The 27,297-nt window shown below is 36.6% G+C and overlaps 1 protein-coding gene across 2 annotated transcripts; it reads right to left on the bottom strand.

Moving 5' to 3' along the window:
- Window positions 1–136: 136 nt before the first annotated feature.
- LOC108320168 (brefeldin A-inhibited guanine nucleotide-exchange protein 1) lies at window positions 137–26,470 on the bottom strand. Of its 2 annotated transcripts, XM_017551516.2 has the most exons (11): window positions 25,190–26,470; window positions 21,530–21,847; window positions 19,937–20,270; window positions 19,270–19,692; window positions 18,489–18,781; window positions 8,086–8,359; window positions 4,405–4,904; window positions 3,738–4,059; window positions 2,748–3,084; window positions 1,296–1,978; window positions 137–1,087 (listed from the first exon to the last, which is right to left on the bottom strand). In XM_017551516.2, the coding sequence occupies exons 1-11, from the start codon at window positions 26,242–26,244 to the stop codon at window positions 479–481; spliced, it is 5,148 nt and encodes a 1,715-aa protein (XP_017407005.1). In that variant the 5' UTR covers window positions 26,245–26,470; the 3' UTR covers window positions 137–478. The 2 variants fall into 2 exon arrangements, with proteins under 2 accessions (XP_017407005.1, XP_052736153.1); XM_052880193.1 differs by lacking the exon at window positions 25,190–26,470 and having other exon boundaries at window positions 19,937–20,280; window positions 21,530–21,712.
- Window positions 26,471–27,297: the final 827 nt, after the last annotated feature.

The raw sequence follows: 27,297 nt of genomic DNA, 5'->3' as shown, positions 1-27,297 counted from the left end.
ATTATTTTCTATAATGTAGATAACATTTAATACGATAGTTAACTTTGTGGTGATACCACATGTAAATTTTTTCACCAAATAAGAAATTATTTTACAAATTTGCCAGAGATTGAAGAATAAACTATAAGAAAATTAATCAATAAGTTAATGATATAATAAGAAATCCCATAACAACTTAAAAATGTAAGAATATTAATTGTATATCTTAATTCCTACGCCATTGCCTTAAAAATAAAAGGAGCTGAAGTCTTGGTCCTTGACAGCTCGATCAGTAAATCTGGTACCTCAGTATTCCGCTTGAAATAAATTTCTCATTTACATTAATGGCACATACAATAAAAAAACAAACAAGAATAAATCTAGACAACAATGGTGAATAAATCAAGATATGACCATGTATTGGCTCGTTTGGTATCTTGTATGGAAATGCTGATTGATATTCAGCAACATCCAGAAACAAAGTATCCCAAAACTAAATTTAATCCATTATAATTTGGCCAACAGCTGAACGGAAAATATTACTCAGGGCATGTTGAACTTCTCCAGAGGTGTGTTCGCTCCTTACAAGATCAACCAGTAAGTGAAAGAACTGTGGAATATACCGTCTGAATGAATCCTTTTTCAGGCCAGTCAACCCATGCAATGCTGAGATGACTAAAGATGTCCTAGCAGCTATCTCTTCCTTCTTTGCTGAACTGACGGGCAATTTTCGGTGTGGGGCGAGCAAGGTATCATGCTTGTGAAGAGTGGAAACAGAACCAGAACAATTTAGGTATATGTCCAATACGTTTTCACACACAGCAACTAACTCTTGTTCCAGGTCTATCTCGTCATGCTCAAAATGATTCCGGAGATGTAAATTTTGTAAGAAGTTGAGGTGATTCTGGAAAGACTCATTTTCAAAATGAACCATGGGAGGGCCAGATATTTCTAAGATGGAGCAAGCTTTCTGCAACTTCTTCAGTAGGATTGACTCTCTGTTCACCTCACGAGCATGTAAAGCCATAGATGAATATAATTCAATTAGGACTTTGATGCTGGCTGCAGATAAAAGTTTCTGATGCTTTTTGTACATATCAGTTGTAACCTGCAAATGGAACACAGAAAAATGCCCTCAAACTCGTATCAAGCTTGAACTACGTAAGTCTTAAAAAAGACTTTCTTGAAAGAAATAAAAAAAATGAGTGGATTACAATTTAAATTCCGTGGATGCATGTATAGATTGAATACTAGAAATTTACTGCTTGTGTTTTAATTGTCAACTAATATACATACAACAAAAGCAATAAGTAAACCTGTGCAATCAGTAGCTGCATAGCAATATGGCTCTTCGTTCTGGACACAACATAGGTGGCCGTTTGCAGATTGTCATCATCAAATTCATCATTTGTCAAGTCATGATCAGAAGAACTTTCCAAGTCCGTGGAAGGCTGTGAAAAGTGAGGCACCTCGATATTATTCATGGTTCTCAAGACTTTCATGAATCCCTGTACTGTTGACATAGCTGCATCTTTCAAACACAGAAAGATCTCTTTCCATTCCTCTGCTGAAAGCCTGTTACCAAGGTCATCTGTGAGACGCACTAATCCAGCAACTCCAGTACTAGCTGGACCCTGAACAGGACTTTTAATGAACCCTGTCAGTACCAACACCACGCCTGGTAGCTGAGACCTCACCTCATCAAAGAAGGTGACAAATATATCTATTAAACCTTCTGCTGCTACTGAATAAGCCTCAGAATCCCATGAGCTTCCTTCAGTATGCACAGATACTGAAGAAGGTGAGGACTGGTCTTCTTGTACATTCACCTCTCTCTTTCCAGACACTGAATTATATACAGGGAAAATAACAGAACAGAAAATGCTATTCCAAAACGTGTGGGAGAATAGATGACCATGATCCTTTAAAATATTAAAAAGCACCTCCAAAGAACTCTTTCTGATAGCTGATCTAGGATCGGAAGTTAGTTTTGATAACCCTGCAATGAAATATCAGAATATTAACTTGAAGCAGAAAGAACAGGTAATATTTATGGAAAATAAGGCCTGAAATATCCTTATGCAGATTTAGGTTATCTCAGTACTGCAGAGAATGGTGTTAAGCCACTAATTATTTGACTTTTTTTACACAAACATGGAGCTAAAGATACATTTATTTGTTACATCTAACAAGAGAAAAATAAGCAATTCTGTTGACAAAACGCAGCAATCATCAATCAAGATTTTAGATTGAAAAACTTAATAGAAAAGCAACATACCGTGTATAAAGTGCATATTCAATAGAAATGCAAGAAATAACATTTATTTGGAATATCTTAAAAAGTGGATTTTACATCTAATACAATTCCACTAAATCGACTTGAAATATGAGGTTTACATTTTTACTTATATATATAATTTATCATATATTTATTCAATGTGGGACCCAATACACCTCACATTAAAAATTTGACAACTTGAACATTGGTTTAGATATTAACAAGTAGTCCAATAATAGCTTGATAACAAGTAGCACGATAAATCTTGCTAGGATAGACTTTAATATCATCTTAAAAAGTGATTTTAATCTACTCAATTATACAAAATCGACTTAAACAGTAAAGTTTCCGGTGCTTATATAGTATAATTTAATCATATTTTTAGTCAATGAGATGCCTAACAGAAAAGAATATGTTTTTTGATCCACCAAGATGGTGGCTTGGCCACAGTACAAACAATTTTAAGTCAAATCATCTAAAGGCATATTACCTGATAGCAAAGGATTCCAAAAAGAAACATGATCATCGTTATCAGTATGGCCTTGTGCAACAACCGATGGGCCATCAACACTGCTCTTCTTATTGTAAACAAGTCCTCCATCAGCAAGTCTGACTGCACAGAAACGAAGAAATGCAATTGCATTGAGGCTAACATCACTGTTGAATCGGCTATTTGTAAATGTCAAAAGGCAGCGGACACAATCGGTGAAGGTCATTGTCTCTGTCTCAGTAATATAAGGAAAAAATTCACGCACTATTTTCTCCATGGTCTCAAATGCTAATAATACAATATTCTTCCGCTCATCAGCTGCAGCAGCTGTGAAAACCTGATAGCCAAAAACATTGCATGAGAAGTCATGATTGTTTCATTGTCTCAATTCACCAATGCTAACACATGACATGTACATTTATGATGCCCATTATCTGAACATGGTGTAAGAGGAAAACTTGCTAAATGAAATTATAATAACAATTTGCTGGTATACCAAACTTGTGTATTACATTTAGATTCTTGAAAACCCTCAATAGTTTGACTGGATATGCATCCTTGATGTCCCTTTTGTTTTGTTTGTATTCATTTTCTTTTGAAGAAGCTGTTTTAGTGGGTACAAACTTAGATCAATAATTTAACTATTAACATTCATTCCTGAAATATATCACTTGGACAATCTAAATTGCCAACAAAATAATAAAATCAAATGTTTCAATGATAATGAATTAAAAAATAGACAACAACTGTAACCATTCTATCTTCAATGCATCTCTTGTGTATGCAAGTAATCAAATGTATATTTTTCTCAAAAAAAAAAAAAAAAACAGTAAATCATCACAAAGTACTTTTTAATTTGTTTCACTTTTGTTAATAAAAACAATTGAGCAATGTTTGACAAATTAATTTTTTTTATCAGATAGTTTGAAACCATATCTCAAACATGGGTTTGGGGGAGGTGAGGGAGAATCAAGCCAACTTCAACATTACCATAAAAACACTTTTCCAGCCAGATTTCACATTACTGACTCGACTAAGGACCATCTGCGAAATACAACGAACAATTAATTCTCTAATTTCTGTGGTGTTGCTTTTTTGCATAACGATTACGAATGGTCTCAAAAATTCATTCTGAAAGTTGTAATTAGCCAGCTCCTCACGCTCCAAAAATTTCATTGCAAGTTGTCTCAGGGAATCCATTGCAAAGATTGCAACTGACAAGTTTTCTGACAATCCAACTGACACAAAGAAATCTGAGAGAACATTCCATATGCGAGACCATACTAATCTGATGCGGTTCATATTATAATGCCTGCAAATGCAATCATGTTCTAGTCATAACTTAAGTAGTTTTAATGATCACTAGAATTATAATCATAAATTTGCAAGAAAATAACTTAGACTCATCAATTACAAACTATATAGAATGTGGTTGAGAGAACATCACAATCCTTTTCTTAAGGACTAATAAAATCAACAAAAGATCCCTTTTCATGCAAGAAGCATCTCCCTCATTTCAAAAGATATACCAATTAACATAATATGTACATGATTTATATTCACTTTGCAAACTCCATATAAAAAAGAATGTTACCTAAGAGATCTGAATGAATTTCACAAAGAGAACATCTATCATAAAAAGGACAAGGAAACTTACGCAATTTCTACTATTTTAGTGAGACCAAATACTCGGGGATCTGTTGGAGACTGTAATTCCGAGATGGAAACTTTGCAAAGTGCTTTGACAAATGCTACTATTGCTTCCCCATTCAGCCGTTGACTATGAGCAAAAACATGGTTCAATTCAAAGTTCCCAATCTGGTCCAGTAGATTCAAGTTTGAAATGAAATTATTTATCTGTTCCGTTGTTAATATTGCTGAAGCATTGACACCAATACTTGTACTGTCATACGAACTACCACGAACCACAGCCACCATGGCTGGATTCTGGAGTGTTCCTTTCTTAAAAGGAGAGAAACCTAATGTTTTCGGTGCTTTCTCATCGGTTTCATAATTACTTGAATTGAAGAACGTTGCATCACTTGGAGCACCTTCACCTAACAGTTGTAAGTGCTCAATTCGGGAGAGGCAAGTTAATATGTGTTCCCATGCTTCAAATAGATGATCTCCATCTTCAATTGCAATCGATATTATTGCCTGAAAAAAAAAGATTTAAAAGATATTACAATGACATACATGACATTAAGTGGCTCATTCACATGATAAAAACAATGTACAAATCAAAGTAATCCATTCATTATTGCTTTTTTGATAGAAGACCAATATGACTAGAAATAGAATGACACTAATATATAGTGTGTTGTTAGTAGGATATGAAATGCAATACTAGAAGTTGTTGGTATAATATTAAATGTATTACTAGAAATTGTTAGAAGATTCTAAAGATTTCTTTGTAATTATCACTTTAGGGTTAGAGTTCTATATATGTAGCGGCTAATGTATCGTTTCAAATGCATTAATTGAATAAGAATTTTCTTTCTTTCAGATTAATCCTTTCACATTGGTATGAGAGCTTCGAATCTTGGGAGCATTGCTTCTGCAATTCTTCTTTACCGTCTTAGTTACGGTTCTTTTTAGGGTTGCCTGAAGTGCACTCATATCCTTTAAATATTGAGGATGCTTGAAGTGCACCCAATATGTGGTTTTATCACTGTTGCCACAACCCATTTACTGTCCACAGACCTTTGCTGCTTGGAGCCATCATCAGAGCTGTCACTAGACTTTCGCCGGAGTGTCAAACCTTTTAAATAATCTCTATTATTTATTTAAGCATGGCAGCTCCACTAAGCAATGTAGAGCTTCTCTCTTCAGATATACATGCACTAGATGCTGAAATTGAATGATTGAAATCTCTCATGGAGTGTATCAGTAAGTCAACCTTTGGTACTTTCTCTCCAGTCATGACCGGTAAGAACTTCAATTCTTCTTTTATGTTTCTAAAACTTTTATGTAATGAGTCTTGCTTCTTGACTTTGTTGCGACAAACCATATGACCCCTGATTCATCTCTTTTAACATCATATGTTTCTCTTTTTAGTAACCACATTATTGTTGCCAATGGGACTCGTATCCCAATAACTTTTTCTCTTTTGCCATCCCTCAACCTTAAAGATGTTATTTATGTTCCTAACCTTTCTAATAACCTTATTTCTGTTAATAAACTTACCCATGACCTAAAATGTTTTGTAACCTTCTTTCCTACTCAGTGTGTTTTCCAAGATCTTGCCACGTGGAGGACGATTGGAACTGTTAAGTAACAGGGAAGGTTGTATTGTTTTAACAACTTGGGAACTAAAGATAATATTAGTACTCAAACAGGTACCTCTTGTCTCCAATCTTGCACTACTTTTGAGTCCTCTCAAATTTGGCTACTCCACTATCGTCTAGGATATCCCTCATTTTCTCAATTTATCCTCCTTATTTGTCAAATTCTTCCATACGGTAAAAACACAACTTGGAAAGTCAATTAAATGTTTACGTTCTAATAATGAGAGCGAATATATAAATCATGACATGTCTAAATTTCTTTATGAAAATAGTGTTGTTTATGAATTTACTTGTTGGATACACCACAACAAAATGACATTGCTAAAAGAAAAAATAGGCATCTTCTTGAGGTGACACAAACACTTCTTTTCCAAATTAATGTCCCCAAATCTTGTTGGGGAGTGGTTGTCCTCATTACTGCCTATCTTATTAATCGATTACCCTTTCTGAGTTCTAGATGGTCTGAGACCCATTGAGTTCATGTTTTCCTTATTTCCATATGGTCCTTTCCTTTCTAGTCTTCATAGTTAGATGTTTGGATGTATTGTGTTTGTCCATATTCATAGTCAGTTTCGTTGAAAGTTAGATCTTGAAGTTGTTAAATGCATATTTGTTGGTTATGCATCTAATAAAAAGAGATATCATTCTTACCATTCTCTAAGTTGAAATTTTTTTACCTCTACGAAATTGCTTTTGATGAAACTACATCTTTTTATGAATGTCCCTCAACTTCAAGGGGAGAGTTCTTTTGAATCTCTTGAGTCATCTTTTGTCCCTTTCATACAAGAACCGTCTCATACTACTCATGGTACTCTTGACATATCTCGTATGGATATCTTTGAAGCTGCTCCTAACAAGGGCATCTTTGTTCTCAAGTCAGTGTTAGCTCCAAAAATTAGTCATGTTTTTGAAGGTACTCCTAAAAAAGGCATCTATGTTCCCAAGTCAAGGACAACTCTGGATATTTGTCATCTAGAGACTTTCTTCCATATACAATATCAAAAGAGACAAAAGAAACCTAGCTTGATCCAACAATAGCAGCAATCACCTAACTCGGGAGTAAGTGCTCCTTCTTCTGACACCCTTGAACCTTTAAAAAATTCCTTGAATATAAATCGTGAGCTTGACCTTGATGACTTTCCCATTGGTTTTAGAAAAGGAACTCGGTCTTGTACCAAGTATCCTATTTCTCATTTTGTATCTTCCAAAAACCTATCTATGTAGCACCAAAGTTTTCTCACTACCATCTATGCATCTGGGATTATGTAGGGTGTGTCACGTGTAGGAAATTCACCTCAGGATATTGCATGTTCTTGGCTGTAAATTTGGTGACTTGGAAAAGTAAGAAACAAAATGTTGTTGCAAGGTCTAGTGTAGAGGCTGAATTCCGAGCTATGGCACAAGGGGTGTGTGAATTGTTATGGCTGAGAATTATTCCAAATGATCTTAATGTGACATGTGAAGAACCTATGATCCTTTATTGTGATAATAAGTCATTAGTATTCTTCACAATCCAGTTCAACATGATAAGACCAAACACAAAGATATATTGACACTGTATTAAAGAGAAATTGGATAGTGACCTTATCACTACTTCCTACGTATGTCCCATCTAGGCTAAAGTTAGTAGATTCGTTTACAAGAAGTCTTCCCATTGAGCCTGATTGCATGATCTCACACGCAAGCTAGAAATGAAAGATATCCATTCACTAGTTTGAGGAAATGTTGTTAGTAGGATAGTAAATTCATTACTAGAAGTTGTTGGTATAATATTAAATGTATTACTAGAAATTGATAGAAGTTGTTAGAAATTGTTAGAAGATTCTAGAGTTTTATTTATAATTATTACGTTAGGGTTAGAGTTCTCTATATATAGAGACTGGTGTATTGTTTCAAATGCATCAATTGAATAAGAATCTTCTTTTTTTCAGATTAAACCTTTTAAGTGTGTGAAATAGGCAACCGTCATTATAAACGAAAAAGGAGAATATGTTTATGTAAATTATTTGATTTGAGTAATCTTGATGACAGTTAAATCAAGATTCACTTACCTTGACAGCATCAACATTTTTTTGTTTCATATCTCCAGCACAATGTAGATACGTAAATTTGGCAACAGATGTAACAAAAGCATCCCTTTGAGTCTGCATGCCCATCACTGCAGTAACATGCACAGCATGTCGAAATCCTTGTAAGCATTGAGAAGTAGTTACCCTGTCATCACTCTGGTCAATTGTTACACTGAATGCAGCCAGCATAGGCCCCCAACAAACTTCGACCATAAACCTCAATATAGCCACATCTGTGACAACATGATACGCAGATCTGCAAAAACAGGTAAATAGAATGTCTAAACTATGAAATGTATAGAAAGATAACATCACTCATGTAATAAATATTGGCCAAATAGCTTAAGCCTTCAAGGAAAAGAAAAATGTAAATATGGAAAGGATGTAAGGTGCAGAGCTAATACATGACAATAAATATATAACAACAAATAACAATAACCTTTTACCACCAGGTTGGGTCAGAAACATGTATCAAAAGATGAAATCCCCTCAAAAACATGTCAATAGACAAATTATTTAAATCTAAATCTTAATATTTTCCCTATAACTTGGTTTACCTATACTCTCCTTATTGGGACTTTGTCAGGTCTGTTAGAATATTTACCCTAATTATCATGATTATATTGTGTCTAGAGTTACCCTATTTATCATGATTATATTGTGTCTAGAGTTTTGTGTCTAGAGTTACCCTATTTATTATGATTATATTGTGTCTAGAGTTACCCTATTTATCATGTATTCTTGTATCAATTTATTTTTATAAATAGAAGATTATGAGAGGGATCAATCAAGCCCTCAAGAATTATTTTACAGTTTAATTCTCAAGTTGGTATCAGAGCAGGTTGTCTAAGTCTCTTCCTACTCTGTCTTTGTTGTCGCCAGTGGCCGGTGCCGCCACCGGCGGCCTTAAAAATTTCAACTTTTATGAAATACTTCAATGAGCAGTCTTGTTCTGATTTCTGTCTAGTCTCCAAACATTTGTCCGCAACTGTCTGGAACTATTTGTCAGTGTACAGTGCCGTTTGCCACAGTCGGGCGACGTTTGTCGCTGTCCAGGTGCCGTTTGCAGTTGTCTGGCACCGTTTGTCGTTGTCTGGTGCCATTTGTCGTTGTCCACCTAGCACTGTTTTCCACTGTGAGGAGAAAGTTTGTCACCATCAACCTCTGTTCCCGACGCCGTCCGCCACTGTTTGCTGTTTCCCACTATCTGTCGCTGTCCGCCACTGTCTGTTGTTTCCTACCGTCTGCCGTTGTTCGCTGCCGACCACTATCTGCCGTTGTCTGCTGCCGACCACCGTCTACTGTCTTCCGTTGCCATTTGCCGCCATAGTTTAGTCCGACAACTAGTGGATCTAGATTGTCTCCTTGAGCGAGAGGGCTAGTTCTCATCCAGGCGTCGCACGTGCGCCACATCTGTCTGACGTCCGCCTCCGTCGTCGTCACATTTTCTCTAGCGAAGTTAGGGGTTTTGTGAGCCTTGAGAAGCGCAATCCATCCCTAGTCGTTGCTTCATTCTCATTCACACGCGCTGTCACGCACGACTTCTCTCCGATAAGCTTCCGGCGCGTGTTTATCACACGCCACCTTCCCGGTGTCGGAATCACACCATGCCACTGCCGTTCATCTTGTTCGATCAAATAAAAGAAAACTCTCTGTTTTAGCATTATACCTCTGTTTCAGCATTCTTTCTTAGCTTCCTTTCATAATATTTGTTTAGTTTTGCATATTGTAGCAGTTGTGATGTTCTTGATGACTTGTGTCATTTATTTACAAGTATCTAAGGAGAGTCGATGTTATCAACGGTTAATACCAAGGAATTTCAACACTAAAGTCATGGGTTGAAGGTTGCTCATGACATAAGGGGAAGTCTATTTCTGGCAAGATTAAGAATCTTAGTCAAACAATTTCACCACCCCTTGTCAAATTTGTTTTTGGATGCTTTGATGAATTATGGAGACCATTATAATCTTCCACCTTCACAATTTGTCATCGACGTGTCATTTCCGTCGTTCGCCGTGAGGGGGAGTATGTTTCAGTCACTACAAGCCCCATCAATCAATGATGGCAATTTAGTCCCTGTAGTTTGTCGCTTTCAACCACTGCAGGTCCCCATCAGTCAATGATGGCAGTTTAGTCCCTACAGTATGTTTCAACCACTGTAGGCCCCATCAGTCAATGATGGCAGTTTAGTCCCTGCAGTATGTTTCAGCCACTACTGACCCCATCAATCAGTGATGGAAGTTTTGTCATTGCAGTTTGTTTCAGCAACTACAGGCCCCATCAATCAGTGATGGCAATTTAGTCCTTGTCGTTTGTCACTTTTAGCTACTGCAAGCCCCATCCATACTTGATGGAAATCCAGTCTTGATGGAACTCCAGTCTCTGCAATTTGTCACTGTCTACCGCTTGTCATCCACTTTTGATGGAAATCAACTTTGTCAAAGTCATCCTACTTGAAGGTTCATGGTGCTAGTTGAAGTTTCGTGGCTGTCCAATATTATTCTCCATAAGTTTATGAGGAGTCTCTTTGGTTACATGGTTTGACTTAAGATTGAAACTGTAAAATAATTCTAGAGGGCTTGATTGATCCCTCTCACAATCTTCTATTTATAAGAATAAATTGATACACAAATACATGATAAATAGGGTAACCCTAGACACAATATAATCATGATAAATAGGGTAATCCTAGACATAATATAATCATGATAAATAGGGTAACCCTTGACACACTATAATGATGATAAAATAGGATAAATATCCTAACACTCCCCCTCAAGCTGGAGCATACAAATTGTATGTACCAAGCTTGGAACAAATAAACTCAATCCGAGGACCCCTTAATGACTTGGTCAATACATCTGCGAGTTGATCGTTTGACCCAATAAACTCAGTACATATTTCTTTGGTCAACAACTTTTCACGAACAAAATGACAATCAATTTCTATATGTTTAGTCCTCTCGTGAAACACTGGATTTGATGCAATGTGGAGAGCAGCTTGATTGTCGCAATACATCTTCATAGTATGGATGTCACAAAATTTAACCTCTTGAAGGAATTGTTTCACCCATATAAGTTCACATGTTAGTGATGCCATTGTCCTATACTCGGCTTCCGCGGTTGATCGAGCTACTACATTCTGTTTCTTACTTTTCCATGAAATAATGTTTCCTCCCAGAAAAACACAATATCCTATTGTAGACCGTCTATCAATAGGTGAACCTGCCCAATCTGCATCACAATACCCAGAGACATGAATGCTTCCTTTATCTTCATATAACAATCCTTGCCCGGGAGCCTTCTTTACATACCTTAGAATGCGAATGAGAGCATTCCAATGGTCAATACATGGAGCCTGCATGAACTGACTAACCACTCCAACTGCAAAGGATAGATCTGGCCTTGTAATAGTGAGATAAATCAGTTTGCCAACCAGCCTCCTATACCTCTCTGGATCGGAGAATAATTCACCTTCTTCTGTCCTTAATTTCTGGTTTGGGTCCATGGGACTGTCTACCGGTCTACAATCAATCATGCCTGTTTCTTGTAATATATCAAGAGCATACTTCCTTTGGGAGATTACAACTCCATCTTTTGATTGCGCTACTTCAATGCCTAAGAAATATTTGAGACTTCCAAGATCCTTGGTTTGAAAATGTCTACACAAGTACTCTTTTAGTTGAGATATTCCAACAGCATCATTTCCTGTAATGACAATATCATCAACATATACTATTAAGTAAACACATTTCCCGAGAGAAGAATGACAATAAAAAACTGAATGGTCTGCTTCACTGCGTTTTAGCCCAAATTTTTGAACAATGGAGCTAAACTTTCCAAACCAAGCACGTGGGGATTGCTTGAGGCCATATAGAGATCGATGCAATTTGCATACCATACCAGACTCCCCCTGAGCAACAAACCCTGGAGGTTGCTCCATATAAACTTCTTCCTCAAGATCACCATGTAGGAAGGCATTCTTGATATCCAATTGATGAAGTGGCCAGTGACGAATGGCTGCCATGGCAAAGAAGAGACGAATAGTAGTCATCTTGGCTACAGGAGAGAAAGTGTCACAATAATCAAGACCATAAACCTGAGTGTAACCTTTTGCAACAAGCCGAGCTTTGAGCCGATCAATTTCACCATCAGGGCCAACTTTAACTGCATACACCCATCGACAACCAACCGCCTTTTTTCCTGGGGGAAGGGGCACCAGCTCCCAAGTATTACTGTGGTCAAGAGCCTGCATTTCTGCAATCATAGCTTGTCGCCATCCAGGATGATCAAGTGCTTCTTTCACATTCTTGGGTATAACAACAGAGGACACTGAGGATAAAAGAGAAAAATAGGAGGGCGACAATCGATGATAGCTTAGAAAATTATAAATGGGATGAGGGTTCCGAGTGGAACGAGTACCTTTTCTGAGGGCAATAGGCCATGCTGAATCATTTGCACCAGGAGGCGTGGGAGGAGGTGACGAGGGAGAAGAATCTGAAGTAGGAGATTCACCATTGTCTTGGGGAGGTGGACTATTCATTGGGGCCCTGTGTGGGATGATCTCAGTATGTGGAGAAACAGGTGTAGAAGGATTGTGATCATGACTGGGAATGACAGAGACAGTGGAGCTATTTGACTCAACCATTGGAATAGGAAGGACCTGCTGGAGGATAGAAACATCCTGAACAGATGGAGAGAAGTAAGGAGTCTGTTCAAAGAATGTGACATTGGCAGACATGTAATACTTCTTAGTTTCAGGAGAGTAACACCGATATTCTTTTTGAAGTCGAGAATAGCCTAAGAAGACACATTTGAGAGCGCGAGCGGAGAGTTTGTCTAGACCTGGAGACATGTCATGAACAAAACATACACAGCCAAACACTCGGGGAGATGTATGAAAGAGAGGATCATTAGGAAACAAAATGGAGAAAGGGACTTTATTATCAAGAGAGGAGGAGGGCATCCTATTAATAAGATAACATGCAGTTAAGATGGCATCCCCCCAGTGATGGACAGGAATATGGGCACCAAGCAAAAGGGTACGAGCAGTTTCAACCAAGTGTCTATTTTTTCGTTCTGCTATACCATTTTGCTGTGGTGTATGAGGACAAGTAGACTGATGTAAGATACCATGGGAACTCAAGATGGCAGAAAAGGAGGATGAAAAATACTCTTTGGCATTATCACTTTTTAATATTTTGATTACTTGACCAAATTGATTCTTGATTTCATTCAAAAAGGATGTAAAGATAGCTAACAATTCAGAACGATTTTTCATAAGATAAACCCAAGTACATCTTGAATATTCATCAATAAAGGTAACAAAATATCTATAACCAAAGGAGGAGATACGACTAGGTCCCCATATATCAGAATGGATGATGGAAAAACTAGAATTACATATTGATTGAGACCTTTTAGGAAAGGAAGATCTAACATGTTTTCCTAATTGACATGACTCACATTCTAAGGTTTGGAGACCACTAAGTTCAGGACACATCTTTTTTAATTTGGACAAATGAGGATGGCCAAGTCGATCATGTAGCACTTTAGGATTAAGAGCAGCAACACAAGACACCCTTGGACGAGATCCAAAATGGTATAATCCGCCAGCTTCATATCCTTCTCCAATCTGTCTCCCCGAACCACGCTCCTGTATAACAAAAGATTTATGATCAAAGGTTATTGAACAATTTAACATTTTAGTCAACTGGCTTAAGGAAATTAAATTAAAAGGACAATTAGGGACAAAAAGGACTGAGTTGAGATTGAGGGAGGGAGACAAAGAAACATGACCGACTCCTTTGGAAGAAGTTTTAGATCCATTTGCAAGGGTTATGAAATGAGGTTTTTCTCGAAAGGAAATAGATGAGAACAAAGAGGTATTACCAGAAATGTGATCAGAAGCACCTGAGTCAATTACCCATGAATTTTGACATTCCATAGATTGAGAAACGCAAGCTGTTGATGTATTGGGAGATTGAGATGGTTGTGCCAAGCTGTTAGACTTTAACCTTAAATACTCTTGATATTCATCCTCAGAAAACATAGAAGTAGAGGTTTCAGTTTTCAAAGTGGAAGTTTCAGTCTTCGAAATATTGGCGGTTTTGGAAGGGAAACCATGTAAGGAGTAGCAATTCTCTTGAGTATGACCCATCCTTTTACAATATGTGCATTGAGTACGTCCCCGACCTCCTCGTCCTCCTCCTCTAGTGCCACGTCCTCCTCTTCCTCGTGTGGCAACCATGACAGATGGTTCCACTAGTTCATGCGCTTCTTGAGTTTGAGATACCGGGACACGCAGAAGGCGAGTGGTCAATGTTTCCATAGAGGGGACCTCATGACTAGTTAGAAGTTGATCTCTGAGATGATCAAAATCGGGATGTAGGGCACGAAGGATCAACACCATGTAGAATTTGTCTAGTTTCTTTTTTATATCCTCTAATGGATCTACTTCCAAAAACATCCTAAGTTCTTCGACAGCAGATTGGGCTTCAGTCATGAAGGACACCATATCATGGTCTTCCATTTTAAGAGATGCAAGTTTATTCGTAGTGTCATAGAGACGTTGAATATCGTTGGCATAAATGCTTTGGGCTTTCTTCCAAAAGGAGTGACAAGTTTTGAAAGCCCTCAAAGATACAAAAAGTTTGGGTTCCACTGATTGCCATAACAGGGCACACAACTGGAAATCTGCTTGTTTCCACTGATCAGCTTTTTCAGTAGGCACATGGCTTCCATCTCGCTCAAGGTGGTCATAATGCCCTTGGCCAAGGAACCACATTTCAACGGCAGCAGACCATGATAGATAATTTTTTCCATTTAACTTCTCGGAGGTAATTGATGGACTTCCAGAGAAGGAAAGAGTACTGCCAGACGCCATTTCTGAAGAAGACGAATAGTACTAACGAAGAACAAGAAAACCCTAAGGGTTTAGACGAAGGAAACTTTGACAGTGATGGACGACGGTGGCCGGCAATGGCGGGCGGTGGCCGGCGGTGACGGTGGCCGGACGGTGGCCGGCGACGGCCGACGGTGGCCGACGGTTGACGGTGGCCGGCGGCGGGCAGCGGCGGGCAGCGGCGGGCGACAAAGAACTGTGGCGCCGGACAAATATATATTACGAGACAGAAACCAGAGCGGGATCGACCCGCTCTGATACCAACTTAAGATTGAAACTGTAAAATAATTCTAGAGGGCTTGATTGATCCCTCTCACAATCTTCTATTTATAAGAATAAATTGATACACAAATACATGATAAATAGGGTAACCCTAGACACAATATAATCATGATAAATAGGGTAATCCTAGACATAATATAATCATGATAAATAGGGTAACCCTTGACACACTATAATGATGATAAAATAGGATAAATATCCTAACAGTTTGTAAGTTCAATTTGGTTTATAAACATTCTCTCTCGATGGTCTAAAGCATATGTGCATCTTGTTCGAAGCCAAAGTTACCATGTCTATTGTCTCAACATTCGAGACAAGTTCATTTTGTTGGAGTGAGTTTATTTATTCAAAGCTTGGTACATACATTTTGTATGCTCCAGCTTGAGGGAGAGTGTTAGAATATTTACCCTAATTATCATGATTATATTGTGTCTAGAGTTACCTTATTTATCATGATTATATTGTGTCTAGAGTTAGACTATTTATCATGATTATATTGTGTCTAGAGTTATCCTATTTACTATGATTATATTATGTCTAGAGTTACTCTATTTATCATGTATTCTTGTATCAATTTATTTTTATAAATAGAAGATTATGAGAGGGATCAATCAAGTCCTCAAGAATTATTTTACAGTTTAATTCTCAAGTAGGTCTTCTCTACAAAAGCTCAAGCCACCTACAATCTCTTTTTTTTTAACAATAGCTGCTATCTAATTTTCTCAAGCGCATTCATCCTCAAACTTGTCTGCATGCCATCATAACATTCAAGAATGAAATTTTCTCGACGTTGGCTTTCACTGACCGACATTCAGTCTCGCACAATATCACCGTCATAACATTCTAATATCTTCAAGATTGAAATTTTATCATTGTTGGCTTTCATTGACTGACATTCAGTCTCGCACAATATCACTAATCTTGTAGTTATGTAGTAAAACTTTCCCTTAAGTTGAGTGATACTTTTCTATCACAAATAAAACCTGAAACAATTTATATTTCCTCCATCCCACTTTAATACTTTGGTTTACATTTCCCTCTATTTCCCTGTCATTTTGTATTATAACCAAGATACTTAATGATTGAAGGCATGATTGTTGGTATGGTTTGGTGTTCGAGTTTCATGCCCATGCTAAAATTTGTGCACCTCTAGCTAAACTTCCATTACATACACTTCATTTCCCTTTACATAAATGAAAGTCAAGCTTCAAAAGTTTATCTCCACCCGTATTGCTTCCCATTTATTTATTTTCTCAACTCCCCAACCAGGACATATCATCTGCAAAATGCATGCATTATGGTATCTGCCTCATGGATATATTAGCAGTACAATGTGGTTAATTATATGTATAACTAACCATTTAATTGTATGTATAAATCTGGTTAGTTTTATTCACAAGTAGTTAAAAGCAAATAAACTTGATTGTATATAGTTATCAATATATGACTAATAGAGTCACGAGAATAATGATATTTTTAATGATAGTTACTTTGCTTCATGAGTGGTTAATGATGTCATGAGTTATTGACTATCTCACGTGGTTAATTACATGTGCAAATATGATTAACTTTGTTTCACAAGTTGTTAACACTGTTATGAGGTTATTGACTGTGACTGTCAGATATGGTTAACTGCACTGAAGTTACGGAGATAACTAAGAGTAGTTAACCACTTTCAAAACAAAATTAAATGTGTTTAGATACATGATTAACAACTTGTGCTGGTGGACACCGGGTTTATACTTTTGGGTATAGGCTAATTGGTTCTCTAGTAAGGAAAAGAACATCCAAGACCAAGTCAAAGAGACTGGATTGAAGCTCACCATTAGTGCAGTCCTGTAGACAGACAAAAGTCTTTTGTGGTGCTTCATTTTATGTTCAAATTGAGTTTGTCTGAATGCAAAGCAAAAAGAGCTTTTGAGACCTTCTCTAGATGGAAAAGCTCTATATTTCCAATAGAGAAGATTCAAAAGCTTTTCTAGTTTGTACCTAAACAGGCTCACTCTAATTGTGACACTGTCTTACATATCTTTGTTTTTTTTACTACAAGCTAGACAAACTCCTTTCATCTCTTACGCCTGCCACAATATATGGCTTTTCCATGTTGGTGACTATTCCTTTTAATCCTCTAATGTCTCCATTAATTCCTCCAATGTCTCTCCATTAATCTTTGAGCTACCGCTCCTTCAATCAACCTCCCAAAGATAAAACGAAAATCACTTTCTGTAATAACTTCTTAATTACCCTCTCATGTAGCTTCATCTTATGGCTATGCGCTTAATATCTATATAATTAGCCTACTTTCGTAAGTCGTCCTTGTTTTCATACTCATACATAGGGATTAAGGTACTTCTCTACTCGTCTAGCTTTATCCCCAATCTCATGATCTTGTTAAACTACCTTTCATATCTATATAACAAGCCATTTTGTGCCTTTCTTTTCTACTTCCCTTCATACCTCATGGTACATAATTTGGTCCTCTCTACTATACTCTAAACGCTCTACTATACTCTAGACACTCAGTTCATACGACCAACCACTTCATAGGAAAATCTTACTCATTACATGCACTCAAAAATATGTAAATAAAAAAAAATCCATTGAAAACAGCCAAATCAAAAAGAAACAAAATGCACTTTCAAAAAAATTAATAATAATATAAATAACTTTTGAATATCTTTTTGGTCCCTCTAGTATGTGTTTAGTTTCTTTTAGATCTCCCAAATTAAAAAAAATTGATAATTTTCATTCCCTACAACGAAATAGACCACTTTTAGCCCTTAAGGTTATTTTCAGTAATCATGAGTCCCCCTAATAGGGACCAAAGAAGAAAGAGCTTAGCTGGTCCAGTTCTGAAACCAAATGCACTTCCAAAAAAATTAATAATAATATAAATAACTTTTGAATATCTTTTTGGTCCCTTGACTATGTGCTTAGTTTCCTTTAGATCTCCAAATTAAAAAAATGATTATCTTCATTGCCTACAACGAAAATAGTCCACTTTTAGCCCTTAAGGTTCTTCTCAGTAATCATGAGTCCCGTAATGGGGACCAAAGGGGAGCTATTTCCAAATTAGAGGAATGAAAAAATCACTTCCAAATTTGGAAAACCAAAAGAAAATTAGACCCAAGTTTAAGGGACCAAAAACAAGTATAAACCTAAAAATACAAATCCAAACAATGAGCATTGTCTTAGCTTACTCTGATTTTCGCGAACTTGATTTAAATTGCTCCTGAATATGCCGAATGAGAAGCCCATTTGCGCCCACTGCTTTTTCCTCACTCTGCTTCCAGTTCACAAGATTGAGTATACCTTCTAATCCTAGCAATCTATTGAAGCTATTTGCTTGTTTATCTTGAGGAGCAGAAGAATCGGCATTCATTTTAATTTCATTTTTAACAATTTGGTCATAAAGTGCCCCGAGGTATTCTTCTGCTAAATCCTTTCCATCATCTATTCTTTGGTTGTTTCGAACAAAATCAGCTTTAGTCATCTGGAAAGTCATTAACAGAGAATATGCACCACAAAAATCAGGTCAAACCTATAGTTGGCATTGCAAGATATCCTTACAATCTCAATTTTGTAAAACAGTAGATCAATATAAGGATTTAAACAATCAAATGATAAGTAGTTTTCAAAATAATTTTAAATGTGATCGTTCATGGTGTTCACTGTGTTTCCCTGACACAGCTAAAATTTAACATAACTACCAGAAGAAGACAAATAAATGGAATGAGAAAATTACTGATATTTTCAAAGCCATATTCAGAATAATGTGTCTAAACCAAATTGCCTTCAAAGGATAATTTTCTATTATTATATTCAAATTTCATCAGTAAAACAGGATGTATCAATCATTATATTTTAGTTAAGCCTGATAGAAAATAAACCACAACAAGAATGGGCACCAATTAATTCACAGAGCTGCTAGTCTAACTGCTGAGCCTAAGACATGATATAAAAGATTCAGCAACGTCAAACCTTATCTTTCACCATATTGTTATGAGCATCTGTATTAAGCATTATCACAGAGTAAGCGAGAATGTAGGCAGTATCTGCACTGCTAAAAGAACTAGGGTTGCATTTGCAGTAGCGCTCAGCAAACTTCTCCATGATGCGATCAATTTTTTGTGCCTCACCAGGCAACCTGAAGCCCTGAAGGAAAAACCGAATAGCTTCACCAAAATCCATCTCTTTGAAGTTAAAGGAATCTACATACGCATGCATAACTTTTAGACAAAACTCTTCCCTTTCTCCCAAATAGTCACCAATCTTGGTCTCATCAAGGCCAGCTGTGTTCTTCAGGAACAGTGCCACTTGTTCTGGAGAACTACCAACTTTTTTGTTGCTTATCAAAAATTCAATACCCTTTGGAGGTTTTCGATTAAAAAGTGATATGCCTCTCTGCATTTAACCCAGAAAAAAAAAATCAGCACAGAACATGAACATTTGAAGCTCAGGAAGGTGTAATTATGCAAAAATGGAATTCGTTGGAGCAGGAGATAGAAAAGAAATTGCAGACAAAAACACACAGGTTTTTGTGTAGGTAAAATCACCAATCATAACTGAATCCTATGCTAGTATAAGAGGATAATTTAACATGATGATGATATAACATTAGTAGTCCTCCGAACCAAGTACTGGATACCTGAAGTTCAATTTTATATGCTCGACGTTGCTCTAATGTGGCAGCATCTGAAAATTCAGAATTCACATCAGGATGCAGCTCATGATCATAAGCATTTCCTTCTTCTACATTTGACATTAGATAAGTTTCGGCAGTGCTACTGCTTTCTGGGCTCTTTACTACATCAAAATCTCCTATCCTTATCTGCTGGTCCATCCACGCTCCCATTGACTTAATAATACTGACCAAACACTTCACAGATTCATGTCGGAAAGTAATATCCTGTGCTGGAGACAAAGCTGTAGTTGACCCTGTAGGTGGTCCCAAAGCAGTTTTCAGAAGGCCATTGACAATCCTGAAAATATCTGATGGAATTATAAGAGTTTAAATACTAAAACACGATGCAAAACAAAACAAACATAAGTAAATAAAAAACTGTCTATTATATTCATACTGCAGTCCTTGAACAAGCTTTAACTCTTGGAACAGACAATGCTCCAAGTACACCATTTAAGCAAATTTCTCAATAACACAAGCAAGGAAACAGGTATGACCCTAAAATCCAGTGACTCAGTGAAGCCCTCAACATTGACATTCTACTCTAAACAACATAATCTTTCATCAGAACTTGTTACAAACATATTTATTAGGATAAAAAAAATACTCAATATCTCTATATTGATGAAGCAAAAATACATTTAGAATCTTTCCCTTCATTTAAACATATTGTTATTTCCTTATTTTGGAGTTTGATTGTTATGTGATGAGAATGTAATTTTTTCGATTATTGTCAATAAAATAATTCTTTACTTTCTTATATAGTTGAAGTCTTTCAAATCCCTGTCCACAATAATATCCTACCAGTTTTCCTCTAACTCTCCCTGTTTATTAAAGTTTAAATCATGCAGTATCAAGCTCTATAGCTATTTTCTCAAGCCCATTTGATATCCTTAAGAGACAGCTTTTATCCTCCTCCAAAACATGTCATCCACCACTAAAGAATTACCTGTCAAAGTACCAATATTCCAAGTAGCGTTCCTAATCAGACACTTCTAAACTAGCTTCTTTATACACATCCATCCTAGAAAATGTGAGCAATCTCGCTCATTTAACACTACATCTAGGTGCTGATGTACCCGCTCTAGCTCATTTAATTTGACATTATACTTGACTCACACTGCATGTTACTTGTGGGTAACAAACGAGCATTAGCAAAAATCTTGTGAGTGATCCATGTTTGGTACATCGATAAGTTTTACATTAGTAATAAAAAGCCTAGCACAACTCTCCTTTATATTATATTTCTGATAGAACTAATTGTAATGTTCAAAATTGTAGATAAAGTATTCAACAATCCTAATTTGACACCAATTACACCCAAAAAAATCCAAATCCCTTTGCCCAAATACAAATCTCAAGATACTCCTAGGATTGAAGTTAGTCAGCGTTCTTTTTTTTCTATCAATAAATGAAAACATGATTATTCGTCATTTTTTGTTTGGTAATCAAGTTTAATTATTATGTAAGCCTTTTGAAGTATTAACCCATTTCTGTTCTTGGAAACTGACCACTAACAGGGTATAAGAACAGCAAAATATCACAAAAGCAAGATACCTTTCAAATATGTTTGAAGCATCCACATCACAATCATAGTTGACAAAAATGTCAATAATAATCTGAGGATCCTGAGATATTTTGTCCAATAAATTGAGAACGGTCATCTTTTGTAGAAAACTAGGCTGAAGAACATTCTCTAGAACTCGAAGGATAAGCATGGGAAAGAACATGCCAATTTCCTTTTTCAAGCCTGATCTGAATTTTGTTAACAAGTTCATGAAAATGGAACACTGAAGTTGGAAAATGGCCATTGCTGAGAGTGCACTGTTCTTTAATAATGACAAGCAAAGATATTGCTTGATGGCATTGAGAAACCTGCACCATGTAAAAGAAAAATATAGGTGTCATGACAAATTATTATCAATAATATTGAAAAAGAAAAAGATCCTAGGTAAAGAACCTTTTCACATACGACTAAGTCAATGCCATTGAACACACAAACAAGAATACTCTATGATACTATTTTCACACTCCATCTTATGTTCGATCATATATATTATATGAACCAAGCTATTACAAAACATAGAAAACCAAAGGCACTCAAGAGACTTAACAAACACATCCATTAATTATTTACAATCAAGAGTATTACAAAATTTATTTAATGCCAAAACAACTTAAAAGAGAATAGTTAAAGTACCTACATTCTAAGACGCAATGAACCTAGCTATACCAATTATGTCATTTGGACAAAATAAACTTAAAAGAAACTCTTATCTTCTAAAATATTCCTATTTCCAACATTATTCAAATTTTGAAAAGCAAGTAGTGCCCCAAAATTAGACAACCATCTCTTGCATGAAGTGGAAGTCCACCTTTATGTGTTGTGTGCTTTTATGTAAAATTGAATTGGAGGAAATCTAAAGATTGTTTGACTATCACGTATTAGTAACGTTGCATATGCTTTATTTCTAAAAAACTCGGGTTCTAAAAACATAGGAGTGCAGAGCTAAAAGATGCCATGGATCAATATTATGCTTCTGGACTTCAACAGGGAAAACATTCTGCTTGTCATTTATATCAGGAAAAGTGGAAAGGCAAAATGGATTTTTAGCTCATTGATAGTATGATGGACTAATGGCTGATACAACCACAACATACCTGATCTCATCTGTAATTGCCACTCCGTAAAAAATATTGTGACAAGTTAGCCATAACTATCAGCTGCCATGATGCTATGTAATAGCAATCAGCACAGAGTAGGAGAAGAGGAAAAAAGAAATCTCTAAATTATTGCTCACTCTGTCCAAAACTACAGAGGAGAAGGTTTGCTCACTATACATGATACAATGACCTCAATCCCAAGTCCCAAATTCCACCTCCCTCCCCCCTCTCCCCACATGCTCCTCCCCTCTATATTCTCCCTTTCTCTCTCTTCAAAACAGAAAATATTCCTCACCAGATCCCACCTCCAGCTCACCTGCCACACAACAATTATGTTAAGATCCCAATCATTGGGTGTGTGCTGGTGGACCCCAAGAAATAGGTCTCCACTTCTTCCTTTCATACACCTCACTGAACTTCCCACTTTGCCCTTTTCTTTTAAACTGATACTCGTATCAACTCCATCCCTCATAATTTTCACCTTGTCCTCAAGGTGAAGTTCAGGGAAGTAATTCTCCATATTTTGTAGAGATTCCCACGAATTGTCACATGATGGCATACCCTTCCATTTGACTAACACCTCCGAGGCCTTGTCTTCTCCTTCTGTCAGAGCTAGAATCTTTTCTAGTTGCATTTCCAGCTCCCAATTCACAGTTATACACAGAGGAAGTGGCTGCACCATTACCTCTGTTCACACCATTGGTAGGACTCAAATTTTGATTAATTCTCTTGGCTAATTCTTTTAGCTTATAAGGTTGGATCTTCCAGTAAACCCAATCTCCAATCTTGAATTTCACCTTTCTTCTACCCTTTTATATGGTTAGGGATTAGTGGGTTAGGTTTGGTCCCCTTATGATTTATTGCATTTTCTTATTTCTTTTATGACATTTTGAGGTGTTCCCTACGATTGATGTTTGTGGTGCCAAAATAGTTGGGATGGCAAACAAAAAAGTGATAGCACTCTCATTTCTATTAAAAAAAGAGTAAAGAAAAACCATAAACATAAGCCCATTACCTAACAAGTTCAAGGGCAAAGAGATTTCCTATGATATCAACATTCTTATCCAACCAAATACACCAAAGGACTACCCCGATAACATCTTCAACTAAATTTTAATGTTGTGTTTTAATTTACCAAATATTTTCAAATTTTGCTCCAACGAAGGTGGTGTGGTCATGGATCAAGGGACACTTACACATGAAGGAGTAACTACAAGAAGCAAGGAAAAAGCTCAAGAAAGGGAGAAGAGAGTCCAAGCCATCAAGGAGGCTTCTAAAGGAGTTTTGACAAGAAGCAAGGATAAAGAGAAAGAGGAAGAAATTCAGCAAGCCAACAAGTCCATTAGGACTCTTAGAATTAGTAGATATAGCTTAGAAAGGGTTAAGCAGCCTTGTACTCATATTATAGCATCATTTGGGGTCAATTCCTTATAGATTGCATTGTTCGGTTTATAGGATACTTAAACCTAAGTTGGAATGGCTAATCTAGGTGTTTTCTTTGTGTTTGGACTTGGCTTGCTCACTGCCAAGCTCTTATAAATAGGGATCAAGTGGCCAAGCTTAGACACCTCATTCCCAACCAAACTATCCAAGCAAACAACCAAGAACCATCTTCCAAGGCCTTCCATAGCTCTCAGCCTTTTTACACTACACCATCCAAATAGCTTCCACAATTCAAACCAAACCTATAATCATCCTTCCCCAGCCATCCGCAACAAAACCCGTCAAACCCCAAACCAGAATTCAAAGCTAGCATCTTCTATTCATAGCATTTGCAACCTCTAACATCTTGAGCCTCCAAGAAACACTTCAAGAATTAGCCAATAACCTCATAACATCTAACCAAAACCAACCTACCTTCTTTCCTTTGCTTCCTTAAGCTAGCTGAACAAAAACCTAACTAAAACACATCCAAGAATCTAACCTTAAGCAAGGTTCTTCTTCCTAACTCTTCTTCACCTCTTTGGAACTTGAGTGCTCAGTCCAACTACAAAAGAAACTTCCCTTTGTTTCCATCAAGAGGACACACCAAGAATTCCCCAAGAAGCTAAAAAAAGCAGCGCCATTATAATACAAGAACTACAAATCTGTACCAAATTGTTTGCTTTGATCCTGTTAATGAGTGGGAAACTGTGGACGCATAAATGAATTTCTGTCTTTCATACAGCTTGAGTGAAAACACCCACAACAAAACATGCCAGAGATCCAAATTCAAACTTAACAACAAATGTGAGCAATTGTAATCCACTAGTTTCTCTAATTCTCACATCTCTATATAAGTGAAAGTGTCACTTCAAGAAACCCTTAAATAGAATAAAAATTCATTCTGTGTGAATTATGCAAAAAATAGAGACGAAAATTACATTCAACAAATAGTGATTGTAAGAGAATGTAAGTAATTGTAATCCATTAGTTTCATTACTTCTTATATCTCTGTAAAAGTGAAAGTCACACTTCAAAAGGCCCCTGAATAGAATAAATATGTATACTAGATGAAAAATTACAATCAACAAATAGTGATTGTAAGAGAATCGTAGGTATAACATTACTTGCCTCTCATTCACGCGCCATACTGAACCACCAGTATCCATGACTACCTTAAGGAGCTCTAATGACAAAATTTTCCCTCTCAAGAGGATACGATCATCAGGGTGCTGTTGAGATGAGAATTTCATGGACAGTTTGCACAAGTTTTTAAAAAGAAGAAAACCATCCTCCCTTATTTTACTACCATCAGCTCCAGCTTCATTATCCGACTTGTCGGTACCTGTTTCATCCGCTGCTTTGGGCAACGGTATACGGACTTTCTGGACTTCCACAGGAAGTGATATTGAAGATGGTTTGATAGGAGGACCCTCACTGGCCTCCATTATCTCGTTGATAAAATTTTGGCAAAAGTGTATGGAATTGCCCTCGTTCAAATTCTTATCTGTGAATTCCAAAAGTTCACTGACAGGAACCTTTCTAAGGAAGACATCCATGGAGTCTTCCTCGACTCTGGTGAAAACAATGATCATGATCTGGGCAAGAACCGATTTAGCACAGATCTGATTAGTGCCGTTGACTCCCCCGAGGTATACATTATAACATGTTCTCACAATTTGAATGAGACTGTCTGCCCGGATCAAAATGCTGGGGGATCTTACAGCCGAGAGCAATACTCTCAGCACCCATAGCTCAACTGCCTCCTCCCCAAGGCCACCCGACTTACAGATAGCATCAACCATATTGAAGACAACGTCGGACTGCGAAGCATTCGAATTGGCGGGGCGATTGATCTCCCCGCGGATAAGGCCGAGAGAGAACAATTTAAAGGTGCATTCAAGAGCAGGCTCAACAACCTTAGGGTAGGCAGAGTCAAGCGCGAGAAAGAGAGGTTGAAGGACACTGTCGGCATCTGAAGAGGAAAGGCCTGGAACAGGAGATTGGGTGTCGCCTGAACTAGAGTCAGAGTCAGAGAGGGATTCGAGCTTGTCAAGGATGGATTTGCACGAAGAGACAAGCTGAGAGTGCTTACGCCAGGCGGCGTTCTTGATGATCTTGTCCAGTGATGGACCTACAACTCGGCCGCAGCGGGAAGGACCTCCAAGAGATTGCGATGCGGACATTTTCTTTCAGAGATGAAAAAAACAGGATCATAGAATTTGTTCACATTCACTGATGTGTGTGAACCACGGAAAAAACTCAAAATCTATATGCGTTTCTCCGAGTCCGTTCACATATTCATTCTCCTATCGCCTGGAGATTTGGGAATTTGCATGCATGAAGCACAATATAAGCATAACTCCCTCATTTGCTGGTTGAGAGTCTCTGCCTCCTGAACCTACGTTTGCGTAATAAGGAAAACAATTGTCTAGCTAACCGGGCAACATCTACCACATGGTGAACGGGTTTTTTAGATCCGACCCGATCTCCCCAATTGGTTTGAATTTCAAATTTTAATTAATTTAAATTTTGGTATTTTTATTCTCTTCAAAAACTTTACTAGTATTCACGTTGTAGAATATTGTTTTATTTCAATTTTAATTTAATTTTTTAAAAATATACTGTTAAGTCACAATATAGTATAATTGACTATTATTTTACAAGTGGATACCAAATATGAATAATATATATAATTAATTTAAATTTGGTATTTTTGTGACAAATTATTCTAATTTGTTATTCTCCACAAAAAATTTACTAGTAGTAGTACTCACGTTGTAGAATTTTGTTTTATTTTTAATTTTATTTCAATTTCAATTTAGTTTTTTTTTAAATATACTGTTAAGTGACAAGACAATATAGTATAATTGACTATTATTTTACCAAGAATAGCAGACATAATTATTTTGAATTTTGGTATTTTCGGGACAAATTATCGTTATTCTTTTTAACAAAAATTTACTAGTACTAACGTTGCAGAATTTTTTTTGTTTCAATTTTAATTCTATTTTTTTTTAAATATATTGTTAAGTGACAATATAATATAGTTGAATCATTTTACAAGGATACCAAATATGAATAATAGATATACTTTTTTTCAATATTAAATCCAATTTATTGTTAAACGTAAACAATATTTTAAAAATTATTCTATCATATTAGTCACATAATTAATAAAAAATTTAGTTTTATTTTTCATTTTTGTTCCTAATTTAATGCTCTTTTTTAAAAAAAAA

The sequence above is a fragment of the Vigna angularis genome, chromosome 7 (assembly GCF_016808095.1).
Source record: "Vigna angularis cultivar LongXiaoDou No.4 chromosome 7, ASM1680809v1, whole genome shotgun sequence".
Lineage (NCBI taxonomy): Eukaryota > Viridiplantae > Streptophyta > Magnoliopsida > Fabales > Fabaceae > Vigna > Vigna angularis.
The sequence above is the reverse complement of the archived record's forward strand: the minus strand, read 5'-3'. Positions and strand labels throughout refer to the sequence as shown.

Excerpts from the sequence above, each read along its gene's own strand:
- LOC108320168 (XM_017551516.2), bottom strand. The coding sequence starts at position 26,244 with ATGTCCGCATCGCAATCTCTTGGAGGTCCTTCCCGCTGCGGCCGAGTT. Across the intron at positions 21,848-25,189 it reads GTATGGCGCGTGAATGAGAG|GTTTCTCAATGCCATCAAGC; the intron begins GCAAGTAATGTT and ends TACATGGTGCAG. Across the intron at positions 4,905-8,085 it reads AAAATGTTGATGCTGTCAAG|GCAATAATATCGATTGCAAT; the intron begins GTAAGTGAATCT and ends TTTTTTTTTCAG.